Raw genomic sequence first — 22,001 nt, 5'->3', positions numbered from 1 at the left:
TGCTGCTCCTCCACGTTGGGTGCAGATAGAAACAATCTGCTGTAGGGCTGCTGCAGGCAGGCGTGGGGCTCACGGGATGGCCAACGTGGAGCGGCTGCTTCGTGTGCCAGGGGTGGGTGGGGGGGGGTGTGCAGGGAGAACGCCCCCTTGGCACGCTGTCCAGGGGAGGGAGCTGGGAAAGGGGGTGGTTTCGCCTTGCTTGCTCCACTTTAAATACCTTTGACCAGATTTCTGGCCACTGCAGTTAGGTCTGAAGGCTTCACCTGCTGTATTGAAGGGGCCTCCTGGTGTGGGCATTGCTGGCTTCTGCAACATGGACTCACAGCACTGCAAAATGAATGGTGACTCTTTCCTGGTAAGTGAGGGGGTCTGTGCCTGCTTTTTGTAGAGGTGGAGGGATGTCCTGCCTCAGTCCTGCACTCCTATGCTTGTCCTCCACTCTCTGAGAGGCAGTGTGACCCAAGAGGGGAAGAATCAAGGTGGCCTCTTGTGATGCTTTGCCATACCTGAACAGTTTTGGCAGCCCCCATACTCGTCTGCTGTTAATTGTGCTCACAAAAGGGCAGTGAGAATGCAAACAAACATTGCAACAGTATCCTTGCATACATGGCAAAAAAACAAAGCATCAGAAAAGACCAGAAGCTTACTGGAGGTCTTAAATGTGTGTGATGTAAGAAAGCTGTCTTATTTTGTTAAAGGAAAACAGATGAAGTTATGTGTTCTTCTGGTGGAGCTTTTTGTTAAATTTTGGGACTCTCTTGTCCTCTTTTTAAATGTTTAGTGACTGACTTTGAACTCTTTACTTTGGGAAATACAGGAAAGACCTGAAGTTCATGCCTTTGAATACAGGCACTGATGTTACTGCAGGGGCAAGTGATGTAACCTGAGGCCAGCATGGTTACTTATTAGGACAAAATTCTGCACTTGTGTGTCCTATGCAATGCTGCTGAAGCTAGAGACAAGCTGCATCAGATATGCAAAAAAAGGGGCTTCTATTTTTTTATAAGAGCAGAGATGCCTCTATTCCTACTGCTTTGTGTGCTGAGGCTGACTGAACTCCCACAATATTTCTCTAGGGTCTCACCTTGCTGCTTAGCCAAGCTGTGTAATTGCTTGGTTCCAATGAACTGCAGTGATCAGCATTTAAATGCTTAAGAAATCTGACTTGGAAAGTAGTTCCATGTTCACAAGTAACTTAGAAATCTTTTAATTTGAAATATTCCTGCCCCCTCCCCCATGTTGCATATCTAGTAAGTTTGAAATGTACAGCAGACTGGTGAAAATTTTTAATCCTGGAAATTACAGGAAAAGCTTTCTCTGGCTTTATCAGTGTTGGAATTCACTCTAAAGGGCTTTAGCTAAATATCTCAGCAATGGATTAGAAGGCTGATAAGATTGTGTTATTGACCCCTAATACTGCCACCTGTGTCAGAATGGCAATACCAGTCTATGTGCAAAGTGGCTAACTAAAATGCAGGCTTGTTGTGAGGTAAATTGCATCTACATAACACTTTCTTTGAGCTTGTATTAGGTCCAGGGATGGTTGTTCATGCTCATTAACTAGTTATTATTTTATTTCCTGGAAAAAAACAGAGCTGGAAGAAAATTAGAGATGAATTTACTGCACACTATAAATCACATACACGTATCAAAGAAACAATGTTTCTACACAATAAAATTATTTCTTCAACTCTGAATCATAATCACAATAGTAACAGAAGGGTAGAACTATCCCAAAGCTGCAATTCCTCCGTGTATGCTGAGGAATGAGAAGTTAAAGTCCAAAATAAGAATGGAAAAACTGATCAACAGTTAAAATACGCATAAGTACTACAAAAAGCTCAACAATAATGTGAGTTGGCTGTGTTTTTGCTGCTATCACCTCCAGTGCATGTGTTGAGGTTTATTGTCTGCAGTGTGTATTGATGCAGGCTGCCTCCTTATATACTGACGAGAACTGGGTACCATGAAAACAATCATTTTAGTCTTCTCCCCCTTTGCAATTAAAGATGTCACCTCTGTGACAGCCTCAGGCATGGACTGATGCTTGTTAAAAGGCCTTCCAGGGAACTGAGTGCATATGCAGATGTGCAAGAAGTTAAGCAAGTATGAGGCTGTTTACAGCACTAGTGCCTACTCCCTACTACAGTGTGCCTTTCTCTTGAGCACCAATATAAATCAATTTACAAGAATGGGAAAATGACTGAGGACAGATTGAAAGCAGCTGATCTCAACAAATCAAGGCTAGTGACCAATAAGTTTTGAAAGGTTTTTTTAAGGCTTTTTTGTACAAAGAGATCAGAATCATCAGAATTACCTTGCAGGACTTCAACTTTGCATTATATCCCTTGCAAGTATCCAAACCACAAATTCTTCATTTGTCACACACATTCAAGTCAAGCTGTCATATAAATTGGTCCTCACAGCATGACTTGGCAAGAATATGTTAAATATATAACTGCATGATTTTTAGAGCAGTTTCATTGCAGACAGTGAAAACCAAAATCTCGATCCATTGAACAGACAGTGGTGGAGCCAGTTCTGTCCTTAAGATCAGTTTTGGCTGTGGTGGGTGAAAACAGAAGGAAAAATCAATGCATGGACAGTATTTGAGATGACAGTTTTGGTCACGCTAACATAAAATTTCAGTACTACAGACATTTGTTTTGACTTTTGCCAGACTCCTGTCATCGTTTTCCCTTGTGGTTGCTTGAGGTGTAAATGGGTTTCATTAGCCAGCTGACACATCACTTCCAGCTGCTTTTCCTCTTGGTCCTCCCCATGTAGGAGCTGGGCTGACTCCCTGGCTGGATGAGGACTCAGGAGACACACAGATGCTGCAGGAAGTGTCACAACTGAACAGGTGGCAATCTTCCTTCTGGTGCATAAAGCCAGCACTTCTACTACAGTTCCCACTAGAGGTCCCTCATAAAACTGGAAGACATTTGGAAAACCTTTTCAGCCTCTGGAAACAGAGCTGGGTAGAAAAATGTGTGGCCAGTCTGTTAGCAGCTTCCTTGGAGATGGCTTGAAGAATCAGCATTATTTACTTTACAAAAGAAGGCAGCTCTTCATAGCTCTGCCTCAGGAAATGTAGGCCCACCAAGAACTTTATGGCTTCAGGGCAGCTGGGTTTGATTATTAATTTGTCTTCTGAAAAGGCTATCTCTACTGAGGACAATATTTGGGAACTGGGACTCTTTTTACTCTGATTTATATGTTTAATTGTGCAATAGCCATAATGAGGGCAAGCTCTGCCCAGAAATACAGATCTTTATAAGGAATATTTGAATGAGTACCTTGAATCAAGGTTTAGCCCAGGACTTGTTACACCAGGACTCATCTGTGTTGCAGATGTCTGGTGTGATCTTTGAAATGCCAACCACAAGCAATTTGTCCAAGGCCAGTAAATGTTTTTTTTTTTTAAATTAAATAAACAAGCAAATGAGATATTAATGTGGCCTCCAAAAATTTTTGGTGGTTGTGCATCAAATTTACTCTGATATCAGGAAAATTAAGTACCATGCCAAGTACCCAGCTTTTAAGATCTGCCTCTACTCCAGGGCTCAGTTTAATCTTTCTGAAGTGGTAAAATAGCTCTTCCCTGCTTAACAGGGCTTTTGTGAAAAGAAACACATGTAAAGACATGCAAAGACATTCTAGTAATCAGAACTGTGAAAATAACAGAAATAAACCTTTGAGAGTACTGGAAATTTCCTTTTGGAATTTGCACAGCAGAAAATCAATAAGAAAAAGGGAACAAATATAAATGAAAACACATCTTGCCCTAATTGAATCCTTACTCATTATGGGAATTAGGGAAGATCTAACTGTTTGCTTGAATAATTTTCTTTTTTTTTTTCCCTTTGGTTTTCTTTGCTTGATGTTATTTTGTTTTAAAATCACCTTCCATCCTTCCTGTGACTACCCCTCTCTCCTGGGGGTACCTGGAAGGTACAAGCAGAACTGAAGGGAAACAGATCGTGGTCTGCATCTCTGCACAGAGCACATCTACATTACTCTGCTTAACCCTGAGTGCTGACGGAAGGGAAGCCTGAGGGAAGGACTTTGCACTGTAGCTGAAACTGAAGTGCAGTAATATTTTCAGTCTTCCCTGAGGGGTGAAGTGAGGCAAGGATGGTATTAGGCTTATTTGCGTGTTCTTTTTGACTACCTTGCTCTCATGAGGGCTCCAGTTTGAAGGAAGGGATTTGTGTCTCTACCACCATAAATCAGAGCAGCCCCCAGCTGCTCTGCTTCTCACAGCAACGGTTGCCTTGATTCCCACTTAGAGCTGTTTTACACCCTCTTTACATCACTGGTGCTGTGCAAGAGGGAAATGGAGAAAGGCAAAACTGACTCCTAGGGTGAATGGTAGTAATTTTTGTTTGTGTATTTTTTTTCTTTCCTTTCAGGAATCTAGGTACATTGAAGACTCCCCCAATAAAAATGGTGTGATTTCTTTGATTTTCTCTCTGAAAGAAGAAGTTGGGGCACTGGCTAAAGTCCTGCGCACATTTGAGGTAAAGATTTTCCTTGAGGTCTTTACAATTTTGCATTGCAACCACATTTTCTCGGGGTCTTGGAGATTTGGTGTGTGATTCTATTTCATTGCTATTACAGGGGAAAGCAGCTTGCATTTCTTTTCTGGGCTTAAAATCCCTTAAAGTCTTGGAGAAGAGGTAGCTTTTTTAAACTAAAACCTCTACTTTTAACAGACACAAGGGTGGGAAAAAATGCATTTTTTCCACTTAAGAGGGAAATATTTAATTATAACTGCTGTAGTAAGAGGTAGGAGTAAGTTGGGCTGTAAGACTAAGATTGACTTAAAACAAAATAATTTGCCTTATAACTTGTAAGGCAAATATAATCTGCATGTGAGCCATGTGACTCACAATGCACATTGCACAAGGTAATTCTGCTGGGGGCAGCTCTTAGCTCTTGTCTACCTCAATAAATCTGATATAAAAATTTCTACCATCTCCCACTTTCAGTACTTCTACAGAGTGGGTAGGGGGTGCCTACAGAACGGCATAAAATGACAATGTTTTTTTTTACACCAGTGGGACTCAGTAACTTATGCTGGGTGATTTGAAAAGCTTTAGGGAAAAAAAGGAGCCATTTACCTTTCAGGACATTGTGTGCCTATTTATTCTTGCAGAAATATGTCCAGATGTCATGAATATTGTTTGAAAAGCACGAAACCCTTGCAATTCAGGATGGTTGTGTTGCAACACACACAACTGTGTACTCTGTGCTCCCAAGCAAATACACTTTTATATTGGTTCTGTGGCTTTTTTTTTTTTTTTTGCGTAATAATTGTGCCTGAAAACAGAAATTTCTTTCTAAAAAGTTGTGGCCTGCATATTTTCCATTCTTAAATTGAATTTACCAGGAAATGAAAGGTTATGTGTTATGGGTACAAAAGAAAAATAGGCCATATTTAATTCACTAAGATAAAAGGAAATTCACACCAACAACAGAAGAGCAAGTCTGAATCTACGAGCTGACCAGTAAAGTCCTGCAAAATGTCCATATGTCAGTGATGTGCATGTCTGTAAGTGAATTAATGAGACCAGATATTCTCTCATTAAATGCATTGCTGTCTACTAACTAAATTGCTGCCAGCTCTAAAGAAAAAAAATTTAGAGGAGCTAGTACAGGAAAGAGAGAAGTAACCAGTTTTTGGATGTGACTTTTCTTGCCCCAAAGCAGATACCTAAACTAGGCCATCTGAGTCATGTTTTTTCCCAGTGACCCTGATTGCAGCTGGGAGGCTGGGACTCGGTTTTCCATCCCAACAAAGCCAATTCTTTCTGTGCTAAATTGCAGCCTGCTCCAGCATCAGGACTTGACAAGAGACCTGGTGGAGCTGCTCTTATATTAGTTTTACATTTGGCATTGCAGTGGGGAAATGGATGGGTGGGTGGATGGGATTTAATGGTACGACAGCAGCTCCTCAGGGCTGTTGTTAGCAAATTCATGGTGTGAATCAGCTGCCTTTGGGCTGTTGTAACTCCATTCCAAGAACTGCACAGAGGTGTAAGTCTCACATACGTGCCCAGATGAGATAACCTTCCCCCCTTTTCCACCTGGGCCATAGCTATGGTGCCTCAGAGAAACAGACTTTGTGCCCAGTGACATCCACAGCACAGACAGGGAAAGTGGCGATATACAGGTGAAGAGTGGAAACACACAGAAAGAACTTCAGGGAATTGTTTTGTCTTGTACTCCTTCACTGCCTAATAACATTAACTGTGAGATGCTACAGGAGTTAGCTCAGATTCTCTGTGGGTGGGCTCCTTGGGCAGGGAGATACCCAGCCTTGTCCCCTGGTTTGTGTCATCATCTTGTTGCCGGCTTGTGGAAATGCGGTGGGTTTGTCTCAGAGGGGCCCCACAGGAGGAGATGTGAGGATGACTGCTCCAGCTGTCATTGACTCACACAGCCACATGCAGAAGGAAAAGAGAAAACTGACAAGCCACAAATAGGATCAGACTGTTTCCAGGAGCAGCTGTGGTGCTGCAATTATTGACTTTGTGGAGGGGGTCCACACCTTGTGCAGCTGCTGGTGCTGATGGCCACGTGTTGCATGTCTGTAAACTTTCTGCTCCTTGTTGAGGCTGGGAGCTGCCCAGACTCTTGGCACCTCCCTGGGCACTCATGCATGGGAACGCAGGGAGTGAGCGCAGCTCAACCCTCTCCTCCCAGCTTGGATTTGGGAGTGATTAAGGGACACTGCCTCCAGGAGTGGCTTTGACAATTTTTCCTATTTTCTAGACAGTCTGTAAAACTAGTCTGGAATATGATGGGGAGAGGAGGAGTGTTGAACGAGCTGTAAATATAAAAGACTTGAAAATTTGCCCTCTCTCCCAGGGAAGGAATCATGGAAGCAAGATCCAGGCTGAGTCATAGGGAATTAAGGAGATATCTAAAGAAAGGAGACATCGTGAGCTGCCATCAGCACACAGGATGTCTTTCTGTAGAGAAGGTTTCTGTATGAACCTGGGAAGGTTTATCCTCTTTGGTTTAAGAACTGAAAAAAAAAAAAAAATTGTTACTCTGGGAATGTTGTTCAGCCACTCTTGAGTCCCTTCCTGGGATGCACATCCTGCCCATGTCCCACTCCTGTGCTGGGGTGAAACTGCTCAGATTTAGCCCCTGTCACAGCTTGTTCTCCATGGGCAGCAAGAGCCCAAAAGGTGTGCTCTAGGCTGGGTCTACCCCTGGAAATGATGAGGTCCAAGACTTCTGGCTCATCAAGCATTGTGGCAGGTAGAATCTCTACTCACCCACAGAGCAAACCACCCAGGAAAGGAATTGGTGTCTAGACACGGCCCAGATGGAAGGGTTAAGACCCCATTACGGGAGCCAGGATGGACTGAAGGCAGGGGAGCCTCCCCCAGGTAGGTGGAAGCTCAAGGCTAGAGACTACAGAGTGTTCATGGCACAGAATTATGTCCTCTGAGACAGCAAGTTTAAGAGAATTTCAATGTGTTTTGTGGAAAAAAATAATGTTTGTCCTACTCAAACATCCCTCAGGTTGCTCATGCAGTTGGCAGAGTACTGCATGCTCTCACATTTGTTTTTTGCTCAAAGACCCAAACTCTAGTCTTCTGTTCATGTCCCAGTTGCACACAAGTATGTGGCTACAGTGACAACTTTTGTTTTTCCTGTCCAGCTTGAAAGTTTTTTTCTTGATCTCCTCAATGAACTCAGCTCTTTTTTTCTGTTGGATTTATGTCCAAAAAATATGTGATTAATTCCAATTTTTTCTCACGTTTACTCAGGAAGACTCATGTGAACACCAGACCTCAGTAGGATTCTAAGCTTTTCTGATCCCTGGCTCTTGTTCCTTCTCTCTCCTTAGAAAATCTTTGTCTGACTGCATGAATCTGTTCCTCCTGGACTGCTCTATGCCACTGCTGGCAGTACAGCCCCTACAGCCACTTCTTCACCTGTCCTGTGGAGAGATGTGTCCACAGGGCCAGATTCACACTGTGATGTGCTGTAAAGTGCTAGCAGCTCAATCATGCTCAGCAATAAGCAGATTGCTAAAACTGATTCCACTTTGCTTCTGCGCTGACTGCTCTGTTTGTATATTGGGATGTGGCTGACATTCACTTTTTGCTTGTCAAACCCAATTGTTTTGTACTTGAAAAGTCCCTTTGTTACCTCTGTCCTCATTGCAGGCTTGAGGGTGGCTGTAGGGACAGCACAAACCCACTAGCAGGGTCTTCACACCGACTTCATTTTAATGGGATCTGCTGTACTCTGAGGTACTCCTTGGTGCAGCCCTGTGCTGTTTGTGTTGTAGAAGATGACAGCTAGGTAGCCAAAAATAGAATAAATACCTTCATCTAAAACAGAACAGCACACATGAGTAAAATATCATGCTTAAAATCAGGAAGACAGAACAGTCATCGTGAAATTTGTTTCTTTTTTTGATTCACTGGACACATCAAATATGTTCTGAATATAAGCTGAGGAGAAAAAAAAGGAGAAATCTTCTAGGTTTTTATCAAAACTGAAAAAGCAAAACTGAGCACTTTGACCCAAGTGTTACACGTAGTAGAAATATTTGTTTCTCTCTAGTGATAAAAGCTTATTGAAATTGAGGTAGCATTTTAAACAACAAAGTTCATTCTGAAAGAAAAAAAAAAAGAAGAAAAACTCACATTGTTCCTCCTCAAAGACTGCCTTTTCTGTAGTTAAATTCATCATTAAAAAGATCAGAAATAAGGATTTTCATATAAAAAAGGATTGCCTTCGGTTTCAGTTGTGGATTTTCCACATAAATTTGTGAATATGCTGATCTTTTCTGAAGTTCTTTTTTTGATGAATTTACAAGTAGTAAATCATCAGCTCTTTTAGGTGGCAAACATTGGGATACATTAAAAGCTTGCTCAACCCATTGTCAGAGAGCAGCCTTCTATCTTTTCCTCACTGATTGGACCTTCTCAGATACAGAGCCGGACTTCAGTGAAAGGCACGGCCATCAATGGGTAGGGCTCTAGCTCAAAAGCAAAAAAAAAAAAAAAGTTGATTTGCACTAAGTACTCCTGCTCCCAGAGTAAGTTACTGTCCCATGGGGATAAGTTCCTGCTCCTGGAAGGATGGGATGGGAGTAAGAGGCTGTACTAAAGGAGACCTGGCACTTTCAGAGTCAGCAGAGGTAACTGCTCTGCTTCTGTTTAGGAACTTTATTCTGCAAGAAGTCCTACGTGACTGTTATCACTTTGTCCCCTACCTTTGGAAGGTATTGGCTCTGTGGTGGTTGTTTCCAAATCAGGGGAAGAAAACAGTCACTTTGGCCAGGGGGTGTGTTGGGAGTGCCTACAGCGATAGGTGAACAGGCCAGGCTTGCCTCTACCACAAGATTGTTTTTTCATTACACTGTACATATGCACAGTGATGATCATTTCATTACACTCTTCCAAATCCACATCCTTGGTCTTATCCCTCCTTTTCCCACAGCCATAAGAATGAGACTTCTTGATCTAAAGAACAAGCATGTGTTTAAAGAGAGGAGTGTCCTCTTCACAGGTACTTATGTAATGTCACATGCTGTCACGTTTTTGGTTTGTCCTGCTCCACGTGTTTTGTAGCAGATTCTGCTGCAAGCCTCATACGGAATTTCAGGGCTGGAGTAGACGTGCTGTGTGATGGACACCAGGGGCTGCTCCAGGCCAGCTGCCCTCTCATGCTCTTTGCTGGCAGTGACCTCTTCTAGGACACTTTTCCTCCAGGAGTTTGGAAAGAAGACCCTAGCAGCTAGGAAGCACTGTCTCCAGATGAGAAACAGGCTCTTGGACAGTAAAGCTGAATCAAATGGCTGTCTTTGCCTTTGCTTTGAGAATCCATGGCTGAAGGCACCACTGTAACTTTCTAAGTCCTCTGATACATGAAAATTAAACACTGAGTTTATACTTGTGCTTCTGAAAGTGTCCTCCCTCATGAAACCCTGAACTATACCATGGCAAAGATTAAAAGAACACGTAATCTCTTTTTCTTTGGTACCAGAAAGTGCAAGTAAAATCTTTCTTTTGGGAGATTTTTTACCCAAATTCTCACTTAAAGTTTATTAGTTGCACCATAGTGTGGTCAAAAGTTCGTCATTTGGTAACAGTGTGGGGTCTCCTGATGAAGCCAAACTTAATTGACAACAGTCATGAAAACAAACTGCAGCTGGATTTCACAGCTGTAATTAGTTTGAGAACCAGCTATAGGAGCATTTAGCAATTAGTGAACAGAAGGATGAGTGAGTTTCAGGGGAAGTAGTAACTCAAAATACTTTCAGAAGATATCTGTCCCTACTGAAAGCTTCCCTGTGTAGCTATGAACACCCAACTTTCCTTTTCCAGTGACCAGGCCATTAAACAGAGGGTGGGACTAAATTCTCTTGGCAGTGACCTCAGTGAGACTGCCAGTGTGGTGCAACACCAGTCTGCTTTTCTCTTGCTGGTGTGGGCAGCTGTAGCATAGGTGGTACTCAGTAAAGATGGAATAACTGGAATAACCTGGGCAAGGGGCTGGAGCTGCTTCACAGACTCTGAAAGGGAGCCAAGGCTGAAATCCAGCACTGTGAGGTAAGGCAGGAAAGGACATGGGCAATCTCCTCCCTGCATCCACCATTGTTTCTGTTTTAAATTGATATTTGTATCTCTGCCCCCTTCTAACTCGGTTAGAACTAATTCGAACTTGATTTTGGAGCTGCAAGAACGTCTTGAGACTTCCTTCTCTAATGGGAAGTGATAGAGGTAGAGTTAATTTGGGTGTTAAAATAACAAAAGCTGAGTTTTCCACCCCTAGGAGTGAGGGTTTTAAGAAAAAAAAAACCCTACAGCAGACACATGGTTGTATGACAGGATGTGTCCATAGGGGAGAGACTCAACCTCTCCCATGGTCACAAACCTGAAGAGAAGAAGTCCCAACCAGCTCTCCAAGTTCCTTGCAGCTGCAATGGGTGGTGGGATGAATTCAGCAAAGACATGTCTAATCTCACTCCATGGGCTCATCTGATTCCCACCAGCTCTAAAATAGGAAGGGCAGAAGAGATCCATGTTCATAATTCAGGTGGCAATCCAGCCACAAATATGTGACAGTTGATGTCTTCCAAAGGTGTTAGAAGTTAGGTTCCATCAACAAAAAATAGCTCATAAAAATGGAACAATTTTTATTAGCTGACTTTTGAAGACATACATTGTCAAGAGGTCAATCTCTACTTAAAAACAGAGATTGAAAACTGCTTAAAATGTAGAACTAAACCAAAAAAATACCTCTATTCTCCTTTCTCAGGTAACTATTTGTCTCCAGAAGTTGGAGCTTTAAAGAAAACATCAGCTATTGGGAGAAAAGTGATGCAATAGCAAGATTTGGCAACATCAAGGATACAAAAAACTCCCGAACAATGTGAAACTATGAAGATTAAACACTAGATGGAGTAGTTGGACTAGAATGAAATTGAGACTTGTATTGTAAAGCAACTCTAGTAACAGAGCCACTGTAAATATTTTGAAATCAAGGGTTTAGTAGCAAGGCACAGCACGCAATAACATTTCTCCAGGAGTGCCAGTTCAGGGAATTGGACATATGCTGCTGGATTCTTGCTCTTAAAACAGTCACCAGAAGGGTTCTCCCTTCAGTTTCTCTGCTGTGAAGTTCTGAAGTCTCAGCACAAACAGGTAACAGGTTGGCTCTGCACATTGCTGTGCTGAGTGGCAGATATCCCTCAAATAAACAGCAAAGCAGCTTGATACTCTGTGGGAAGGTGTTCTGCTTCTCTCAGGTGGAAGAAAGGAGGGAACTCTCTTTGTGGGCTCCTTCCTCCATCTACTTTCCCCCCCCCCTTTGTCTCACAGTCTTAGGTTGTGATAGTTTGAGAGGTATTGGTACTCCTGCTGCCTTAAGCGTGTCTCGTGCCCACCCTGCAGTTTGTCTCTTCATTCCCAGCCCCTGCATCATTCCATTCATTTTGGGGGCATTGCTGTCTGTGCAGCTGCTCACTGAGCCCAGCTCGAGAGCTGGTACAGTAGAATAATCACCTGATCAAAAAACAAAAGGATATAGTTTAAGGAGCTTTCAGCCCAGAGAAGAGAAGGTGCTGGAGTGATCTTATTGTGGTCCTCAAGTACTCAGAGGGGTCCTATAAGAAAGAAAGATGGGGACAGAGTTTTAGCAAGGCCTTTTGTGATGGCACATGGGATAATGGTTTTAAACTAAAAAGTGTAGATCCAGAGTAGGCATAAGGAAGTAAACTTTTAGGATGAGGATGCTGAGACACTGCAAAAGCAAAGCAGCTCCCTGTGCCTGCTGTCTGTCAGGAGCTCCCAGTGCCTCACCACACGGATGGGACAATGTGCAGTCTGTTTGGGAAATGGCTTTGGAGGCCTAAAACAAACTGTCCCTGGGGCCAAGGACAGTGCTGCCCATTCTCCCCCAAGAACAGCATCTCTCGAGAGCAGCAGTTGGTGAATGTGCTTTTGACCTTTTCAACTTATTGTATTGGTATCTAGCCAAACAGTTTGAGTTCATCTGTAGTGTGCAATGCTCAGGGAACAGAGTAATGACATATATGTTTCCTACCAAGGAATAAACTGCCTTTTGTGGAGGAGTAAATCAGTCCTTTGCTGCTGTTTGCCAGATGCCCTCCAGCGCTGTGCAAGCACTGAGAGGAGCAAAGAAAACCCTAAAGAGGCTTAGAAAGAGGGATGTACAGTTAAAAATCTTCCCTTTTTCTTCCTTGTAGGTCAAAAGTAGATCCTCACAGTGTTACTTTGTGGAAGAAATCCTGACCCCACTGTAGCAGGAGATTAGACATTGACACCAGCAGGGCCATCCCTTTACCTCATGGAGTTTGGAGTAATCTTTAGCTTGAAAGACAAAAACCAAAAGTTTCTCCAGGGATGCTGATCACCATGTGTCAGCCCCTCTTGACTCTTCTGTGGGTAATGATTCTATGATTCTGTGGCTTCAGGCCAGGCCCGGCCCAGATTTCTTCCAGAGATTTGTGTACTCCTCCCAGGGGACAGAAGTCCAGACCTGGCTATGGCATGCTGTGTCTGCAGCACCAGTGTGAGTGACAGGAAGGTCAGGTGGCAAAATCAACGCCCACAGAAACCTGTTTGAAAGGTTTTTCTCAAAAAAAAGAAAAAAACTAGTGGTTTCATATTCAAATTATAGTGCTCAGTAAAACATTTGAGTTCAGTTAACAGGGGTAGACTTTTCTTTTGGACTTTCTGTTTTTGTTTTGTTTTGTGTTTGTTTTCCTGAATTTTTTGTTCAAATGCTTTCTTGCAGTTGCAACTTACACATCAACATGGCAGCATGTCTGAGGTCAGGCTCCCACTGACTATAGTCGTGAATGCTACAGGTGCCAATGGTCTCTTTCTTCAGAGCTAGGAGACCCTGCTGATGGTTAGCAAAGATATTTGGTGAGACAGAGCTTGAATTTCTGAGATAAAATCCTTTTCTGTGAGGGTGATTAGGCTCATGAGCAGTTTTTCAGAGAGACTGAAGAGTCTCAAAACTTGACTGGACATAGCCCTGGGCAATCTGCTCAGGCAACCTGAGCAGATTATTGTACTTGCTGATCTCCAGAGGTCCCATTCAACATCACCAACTCTGTGGTTTATAACATCAACTTTTTATTTGTACAAATGTAGGCTGCCTTTTTTGGTGCAGATCCATGTTTCCCTTTGGATCTTTGCCCAACAGCTGCTCACAGCACTGGAAACTGTGCAGGTGGCCTTGCAGGTGACTGTGCAGAGGTTTGGCAGAAGCTTATCTCACCAGGGTGCCCAGCTGCCTGCTCATCTAGTCTTCTGTCAAGATGCTCATCAAGACAGCATTCAGTTTCCCATAAGAGGGTGCTCTGCAGGTGGAATGCCTCCTTCCTGTGTTGAACCTGGGGAAATGTCTCTGCCAACACAGACAAGCTCTCATTATGTGCTTGAGGTACTGGAGTTGCCATTTACAATAGAAAGCCTGTTTACAACTTATATTCTGCTTCCACCTTCCTCTAAGCCTTCAGTAGTGCCTAGTGTTTGTGATGGTGCTCTGTACAAGGGTGACTCCCACATATTTCTCATTCTTCCTTTCTATTTCTTTCTCTGTTGTGAAAGTCCTCAAGTCCAGTGGATGCTTTTGAGTTATTTGGATGGTACAGTATGGTTTGTTGACTGACACATGTATTTATTCAGTCTTTGTCTTATTCCTTCCCCCAAGAACTGTGGGATCAAAATTTCTCCCTCTTATAGGAAAAAGGTATAAACTTGACCCACATTGAGTCCCGACCTTCCCGTCTCAACAAAGATGAGTATGAATTCTTCATTAACTTGGAAGGCAAGAATGTCCCAGCACTGGACAAGATCATCAAGTCCTTGAGAAGTGATATTGGAGCAACAGTCCATGAGCTTTCACGAACAAAGAAGAAGGACACTGGTAAGGATATGCTGACAAGGTTAACATTGACACAGGCTATTTATGTTGCATACTGAAATTACTTTTTTTTTTCCCTGTAGTAAAGGAGATCCTCTTGGGTCTTTATGATTACATTTCTCTCTCTCTGCTTTTTTTATACTATAAGTTTTTCATTTGGAGATTTTACGTCAGTGTAAATTTTTGCCACGATTCTGACTACAAATCAGAAATGGGAAACTAGGAAGGCTTCACCACCCACTTTGGTGGGAACAGGACTATCTTGCTATTACTGTAAGAAATCCCAGGGAGGTCAGTTGCAGTTCTGCCTTCAGAGGGAAATAAGGAAAGATTTTGTGAGTTGTTCATGCTCCTAATTCTCAGAGATTTGCTGGAGTCGAGGCTGCTTGGTGCACTGGTGGCTGCTCAGCAGATAGTCTGAGACAGACTTAAATGCCTTTTCAGATAACAGATGTGATTTTAATAGGATTTCAGACTTTAAATACTTTAGGTCTGGATCTTCCTCTTCCTTCCTAGGAACAACATGAAAGGACATTAATACCTTCTTGAGATCAGTTCTCGTAATCCTTTTACCGTTTCCTTTGTGTCCTACCCATGACATTACACTTGAAGATGAAAAAGAAGAAGGCAGATTCTCTTTGGAGTCAGTTTTCTCCATTCATAGACAAAGGGACAAAAGGTTGATTAGGTGATTTATGATCATGTCAGATTGAAGAGATTCACTTTTGGGGGCTTTTTTATTTTCAGAAGAAAGATGGAGGACCTACTAGGGCTTAACATTAATTTTCTAGTTACTATGAAGAAGTTAATAATAAATTTTACTAAATAATAAAGTTGCCTATAAACATATGCCAGAATCAGACAGAGATACAGCTCTAAATATCATTGTGGAAAGTCTTGCATGTGAAATTCTGACCTCACAGAAGTCAAAACTCCTGTGGTCAGCTGTAGGATTAGGATTTTACTGCATGTTACTGTGTTGATCAAAGGAGTTTTTGAGCTAGATTATCCTGTCAGTGCTTCAAAAAGGGACTTGATCCTCTTCTGTCTGAGAGGATAACTTGTATTTGTTTGTTAGTTTCAGAAATAGTATAAAATGGGAACAATTTATTACTGAGGAGAGAGAGGAAGATTGATATTTCTTTTTTCCCTTTCTCTTTTTTTTTTTTTTTTTTTAAATTTCAGCTCCTCTCATGAGTAATAAGGGTCCAGTCCAGTCAAACTGAAATCCCTAAAGGACCATATTTTGAAAGGTCAAACAAGCCCTGCTTAGGGGATGAACTGTGGGTGGCAAATCCTGGGCAGAGGCAGCTACAAGGGCAGTGTGAGATGGGAGCAGCCCGCTCTGTAGGAAGTGTGGTGAGATGCTGTCCTTTATCAGCGATGGCATTAACAAATAACAGCCTTTGTGCTGCATTTTAGGCCAGCTTGTCTTTCAAATGTATTCTCCTGGCAAATCTGGTCATAGTCCACAGACGTGCTTATGTGAAATCTTATTCCCAAAACACAGAACAAGAGCACTATGCCTCCAGGGAGCAAAATCTCAGACAGATGGTTTATGGGGATGTTGCCACATTAGTCTCAGTGGGCAGGTAAAGGCTGGGAAGGTTTTACTTCCAGAGGCAGTCTGGAATCCCAGGGGACTTATTCTTTTACTGCTGCCTAAGATGCTCTTATTTCTTCCCTGCTAAAGATTTTGCTCCTGCTCATGATTTGAGGAAGAAAAACTGTATTTTTCTGTTTCCTGTGGGAAGTACACAGTCCCATTCTTGGGGCACTGCTTTGTGGGCACTCAGAGGAAACTTCTTTGTTCTGCCTCTTCTATATAGCTCAGTGTTAAACACTGTGTGTATGTGTTTTCTTGGGCTAGGGATAAAGGAATGGCTTCTTTTTTCTTTTTTCTTTTTTTTTTTTTTTTTTGGGTCACTTTAGCTGCTTTTAGTAGTTTTTCTCCACTAAATGCAAAATTTAATTGACACATTTAAATATCAGTTTTGATGATACAGTTACACAGTTACAAATATCAGATTTGGATCACCAGTGAAATTTTAGGTGAGAGTAGGCCAGCAAAGTGCTCTAAATCCAAATGTAGCTTTAGAACTTCAGATGAGAAGGACAGCCAGTTCCTGGGCCAAAAGCTCTTTGTGTAGATGGAAAGATTTGTTGTAAAATCACAGTGCATCACTTAATGTCTCTTTGTGAAAAACAAGATGGGTGTCTGCAGTCTACTTGGAGCCCATGAATAAAAGTAATTAAATATTATTCTGTTGCAGCATTAGGGATATGCAGACAATTTATTGCATTTCTGAAGCAAGCTGGGAGCTGAGGATCTGTAGGGGCCTTGTTTGCTAGACCCTGAGGCTGGCCAGAGCATTTGAGACTGTTTAAAAAAGGGCTAAACCTGGGCCTTGAACTGTTATAAATTGCATAGACCTGTCTTTGACCCTCCTCACAATGGTCCAAGTGGAGGATTCTGCAGAAATCCTCGCTGCCCCTGCTTTGCTGCCTCTCATATAAATGGCTTATTAGCATTCTGCTCAGCATTTGACCCCACGGTAATTTGGTCACCACTTGGGTGTCCAGCACCATCCCATAAATGCTGCTGCTTCACTTACAGACAAATCAATATTTATTACTGATCAGCCCACGTTTGCTCCTCAGACCTTCACAGAGGGCCAGTGTTGCAAGAGCTCGTCCTGGCAATTCATTAATGGCTGTGCAGACAGACAGCGAGTCTGGCAAACAGGCGGGAGGAGGATGTTGCAAACAAAATATGGGATAGATTTAGCCGGGGGTAATTTGATTTGATCTTTTGAATAGTGTCTGGGAGGGCTGGGGACAGCATCCTGGCACATCGCATCTAGGCAGAAGACCCACCAGTAGCCTTTTTTCACCCTGGACCTCGATGTGAGGGCTGTATGGACTTCATGAAGTGTTTGCCCCAGAACTGTGTTCAAAGTTGTTGATTCTTGCTTCCTTAAGAGCTGAGAAAGCTCAGGACTTTCCAGGACCCAACTTAACAACTTATGCTGGTGCAAGCAGCACTAAGTCTCCTTGGGATTTCCCTTTCACTGCCCACCACTTTCATCCAACTCTGCAAGCTCAGAGCTGCTCTTGTTCAGCTGCTGCTGGTGCTTGGGTAGGCAGGATCAGGACTGCATGCCAGGAAGATGAGTTGCTGCTCCTGTGTAGGGGAAAAGCAAGTCACCCATCTCCACACCCAGGCCTGACACCACAGCAGCCTGGAGTCAGTTTTTCCTCGAGTCTTTAATGAGGTCTGCACCAAGTACTAAGGCAATCTTGAGAATAAAATATTTAATGAAAGTAAGTCAGTATGGAAGGTAAGTCAGCAATGGTTCAAATCCTGCCCAGTGAGACCTCTCTTATTCAGGCCAGCAAAGCCCTGCAGACATCACTGCTGAAATCCAGTGCAGACTTCAGCCCCCACCAATTTTCTACACAGCCTGGACCCTTCAGGTCATGGTGCATCCCTGAGAAGGATGGTTTTCTCTACAGCACTGACAAATCCTTTGCTGTGGGGCTGCCAGGCAGCTTTTTCTTCCCCAGTGCCTAACACAAAACCATTCACCAGTGTGCCTAACCCCAGGCTGGTAGTGGGGAGTCTGAAGCACAGTGAACCAATTCCCCACCATCACACTAAGCTCAGTGATACAGCCAAGAGATAAACCCAGATAGAAAATGGGCAGGACATGGTGTAAGTAGTAACCATGGATCAAATGGATCTCTATGGATCAAACACACCTTTTTTTTACTCCCCACTGTGTCTAGTTTAAGTGAAGGGGTTGGAGGTGCAGGAAACTTTCTCACAGAGAGGGGAGAGAAAGTTTCTCGAGAAGCCAAGAGCTGTTTCTCGAGCGGCACATGTAGCAGCAGAGAAACCCATTTGGAGACCTTCCCGGGTCTGCTGCTGCCATCTAGTGACTTGCTCAGGTCTGGTTTTTCGGGCAAAGAGAAGCCTGCGCATCCCGAAGAGGGTGCAGACCAAATCCCGATTCTGCTGGGCGGGAGAAGGCAAGGCCGGGGGTACCGCAGAGCCCCGCTGCGGGTGCCTGCATCCCGGCAAGCTCCGGCATCCCGGCATCTTCCTGGCCAGCAGCCAGTTTTCCTGCTGGAAACAAACGTGAGGGCTCCCGGCATGGAGCCAGGCTGGAGATGGGACAGCAGTCAGGGGAGTGGGCTCTCTCTCCCTCTCTCTGCGTGGGGCTGAGCAGCGGCCCCCCAAAGCGAGCCCTGTAGAGCCGCCGTTGCTGCTCCAGCGCCCCGGTGCAGGTGCCCCGCAGAAACCCATTGCTGTGAGCACGGCTGGATAGTCCTGGAGACAGAGATCCTCTCATGCTGTAGGTGGTCCATCAAGTCTGGGGTGAGCCCCATCACCGAGGCAAGGCAGAGAACTCATTCAGCAGCTGCTGGCGGAGGAGCAGGTTCACTTGGCACAGCCCCCAAAATAAGATGGGGAGGTAAGGCCCAGCATGGGCACTCCCAGCTGAGCAGAGAGCCACGGAGAGGAATCAGCTGTTTTCCAAGCACTGGCTGAGCAAACAACACCCATTAGTACAAGAAAGTTTCAATGAATTGCAAACTTTTTACTGATAGAGGCTGCCCCTGTTCAGTATTGAATTGCTGTGAAGATGCTTGACTTACTCTTGTCTTATCTCAACACATTGCATCTGGAAATCCCTGTGATTCTTCTTTGTCCTTCACCTGATGTCCTTCTGTAACCAGAGGGTCACATGGGCATTACACTCTGTGTGGCCAACGCAGTCCCTTCTCACATGCTTGCTGTGCCCGAGACGGTGCGCATAGGATATGAGTTACAAGGCAGTAGAGAACCAGACTAAGGCAGTTAATCAAGTTAATGCATTATTGTGTAATGACTGCAGTGATGTGACACTAGTCTGAGGTATTAGGACGCAATTTATCGTTTTGTTTCAGAATTCTAGCTCAAGTGGGTCTTAGAGTGCTTCAGGCAGTCCAAAAATTCTTTATCCTTATTGTAGGGTTTCTTGTTGTTCCTTTGAAAGGGATGATTCTGGCTTATTGTGAAAATTTTCTGCATTTTGATAAGCCAAGAGACCAGAAGTAATAAACAGAAAATCATAAACATTACAAGCTAGCTCTGCACCAAGGGTCAGATGCTCTTGATGCTCTGTATTCTTCCAACAGTGTAAAACAATCACAAACTCAAGCCAATTTCTTTGGTTTGTTCTTGTTTCCTACTATGGGGAAAAGGATTGAAAGAATTTAGCCCCTTGCCTATGGTTCTTTATATATATGATGAAAAGATGAAAATGTCAGAAGGCAGCCCAAAATCAAGTAACAAAGAAGGATACCAGTCTATATTTATTTTCTGTTTTGCAGTACCATGGTTCCCAAGAAGTATCCAGGAGCTGGACAGATTTGCCAATCAGATCCTAAGCTATGGAGCAGAACTGGATGCTGATCATCCTGTAAGAATTATTTTTAGCATTTTTTTCTAATTATTGGCACTGATGTTTCTCTCATTTATATGTGCTTTCTTTAGTACAGATCTAGTAGACTGAATCTCACACGGTACAAGAAGGCTGCCACATTTCTAGGGTTATAATCAGCCCAATCCCTGGTTATGGAATAAATCTGAAATAATCAAAGGCTGCAGTAATTGAGCAAATGCCAGGAGATCTTAAAAGTTGTTGTGGTTTTCAGAGCACAGGGCCACTGCAGGGACACATCTGGTCTTCCCAGGAGGCTCTGATGTAGTAGTGATTTCAGGCTCACTTTATGTATCACTAACAAGAAAAAGAAGCAACATATCATAGCCCAGAGAAAGAAAGACTTTTTTCATCCTTGATTATGTACACATGACTTAGCTCAGTGTATTGTTATGTGGATGCTAAATCTCACACGGTACTTTTATGGTGAAATGCAACAAAAGAAAAGGTTCTTGGTTCAAAAAGTTTGTGGTTTAAATGGTAGCATCAGAAAGTTTTTTTCATTGACTTAGCTGATAAAAAAATTTGTTTTGTGGTTTTTTGGTTGTTCAGATACAAGAATATTTTCTGCCTCTATTCCCTCTCCAACCAAACAACAACTTATTTTCATTTGTCAAAACATGCTGAGTTCCATGCAGTGCACCAGAAATTGCTGCTATTAGTTTAATTGAGATAGGGTGATTATAAATAAATTACATGCAGCGCACCAAAAATTGCTGCTATTAGTTTAATTGAGATGGGGTGATTAGTTATTCACTACCTATTGCTTAATTCGAGATGTGTTATGTACCATGTACAATGATTCATGATGTTCACTGTGGTCATATGAAAGGCAGAATGAAAGGAGGTACACTGAGCCAATGGCCCCCTTGTGTGTCGTGCCGGAATAGACCAAGATTGTATGTGAAAAAAGAGCCAGAAGAAAAGAAAAAAATATATAAAAAGGAATGAAGCATCTCTCCTCCAGTTCCTAGAATTAGTTAGTGAGCACTTGTGCCTTAATAAAGAAAGCCAGCTGCTGGGGTAAATAGGCGTGACGGTCCATAAAGTGCAGAAAAAGAGAAATTAAAGCAGACTGTGTTTCTGGTAGCTAAGTGATGCATGGAATTTAATAACAGTGACCTCCATGACAGGTTAATCTTGAACAGTGCATTTTTTTCAGCAATAGGTTATCTTTTTTTGATTCACACCCTTGAATTTACACTCCACTTCAGCTGCCTCCTGTACTTGGTTGTGTTTTATGGCCCCTCAGTCCAGTTGTGCCATTCAGCACTAAGAGAAATGTTTATGGACTGCTGCAGCACCCAGGAGCTGTTCCAATTTGTCCTGCAGAAGGGCATCCTGGCTTGGAAGGAGGATGTTTCTGCACTCCAGCTGGTGAAGGCACTCCTGGTCCTGAGGATCTTTTAGTCTAAACAGCAGGCACACTGGGATAGAAGAATGGTTATCCCAGATGAAGATTTAGAGGTTTTATTTCTTATCCTTGGGTTTGTTGCTAATTAGCTGCAAAGGTCAAGCTCCCAGCCACAAGGTCTATTAGACAGTCTTTGTAGTCATTAATTGTCTTCAAATGGTTGAATTGAATGAATGAAACCATACAAATATGGTTTTTTGGCCTGCTAAATGGCTACTGATCCTCCAGCAGTTGGAAAATGAGCACTTTTAAGCGTGGTTCATGCTGAAAATCTGCCTAAAAGGTCCGATCGAGCCGATGTTTGTGTTTCTAATGTGTTTTGATTCTGCTCCTCTATAGCAGCCCAGCTGTGCCAGGGACAGCAGCAAGCTTCACAGGAAACCAGAAGGGAATGGTTATCCAAGCACTGATAATTCTGGGTTGCTCTTGCCAGGAGCACCTCATTGTTGCTGTAAAGGAACAGTTTACCTGTATTATAGGAAATGAGAAAACAAAAGGGCTTGGGGGACGAAGCTGTGGCTGAGTGGCAGCTCCGGTGGCTCTGCAGCCCGGGAGGGAGCGGTGCCCTGCGGGAGTGGAGCCTGGCAGAGCGGAGGCAGCTTTCCCACCCACCTTGCTGCGCTTGGATGCACCAGCCACACCCGAGGGTGCTCTCTGGG

General features: G+C 43.3%; 1 protein-coding gene across 2 annotated transcripts in view; it reads left to right on the top strand.

Annotated features, from left to right (window-relative positions):
* The first annotated feature begins 215 nt into the window (after positions 1 to 215).
* Positions 216 to 22,001, top strand: part of PAH (phenylalanine hydroxylase) — a 32,912-nt gene continuing 11,126 nt past the window's right edge. For both annotated transcript variants that reach the window (XM_014256897.2, XM_005527878.3), the window contains exons 1-4: positions 216 to 355; positions 4,416 to 4,523; positions 14,259 to 14,442; positions 19,819 to 19,907. In XM_014256897.2, the coding sequence (XP_014112372.1) occupies positions 314 to 355; positions 4,416 to 4,523; positions 14,259 to 14,442; positions 19,819 to 19,907 (423 nt within the window). In that variant the 5' untranslated portion in view covers positions 216 to 313. The remainder of the gene's footprint in view (positions 356 to 4,415; positions 4,524 to 14,258; positions 14,443 to 19,818; positions 19,908 to 22,001) is intronic.

Source organism: Pseudopodoces humilis, chromosome 5 (genome assembly GCF_049639895.1).
Source record: "Pseudopodoces humilis isolate 2021_Gansu_Grassland_sample_001 chromosome 5, ASM4963989v1, whole genome shotgun sequence".
Taxonomy (NCBI): Eukaryota; Metazoa; Chordata; class Aves; order Passeriformes; family Paridae; genus Pseudopodoces; species Pseudopodoces humilis.
The sequence above is the reverse complement of the archived record's forward strand: the minus strand, read 5'-3'. Positions and strand labels throughout refer to the sequence as shown.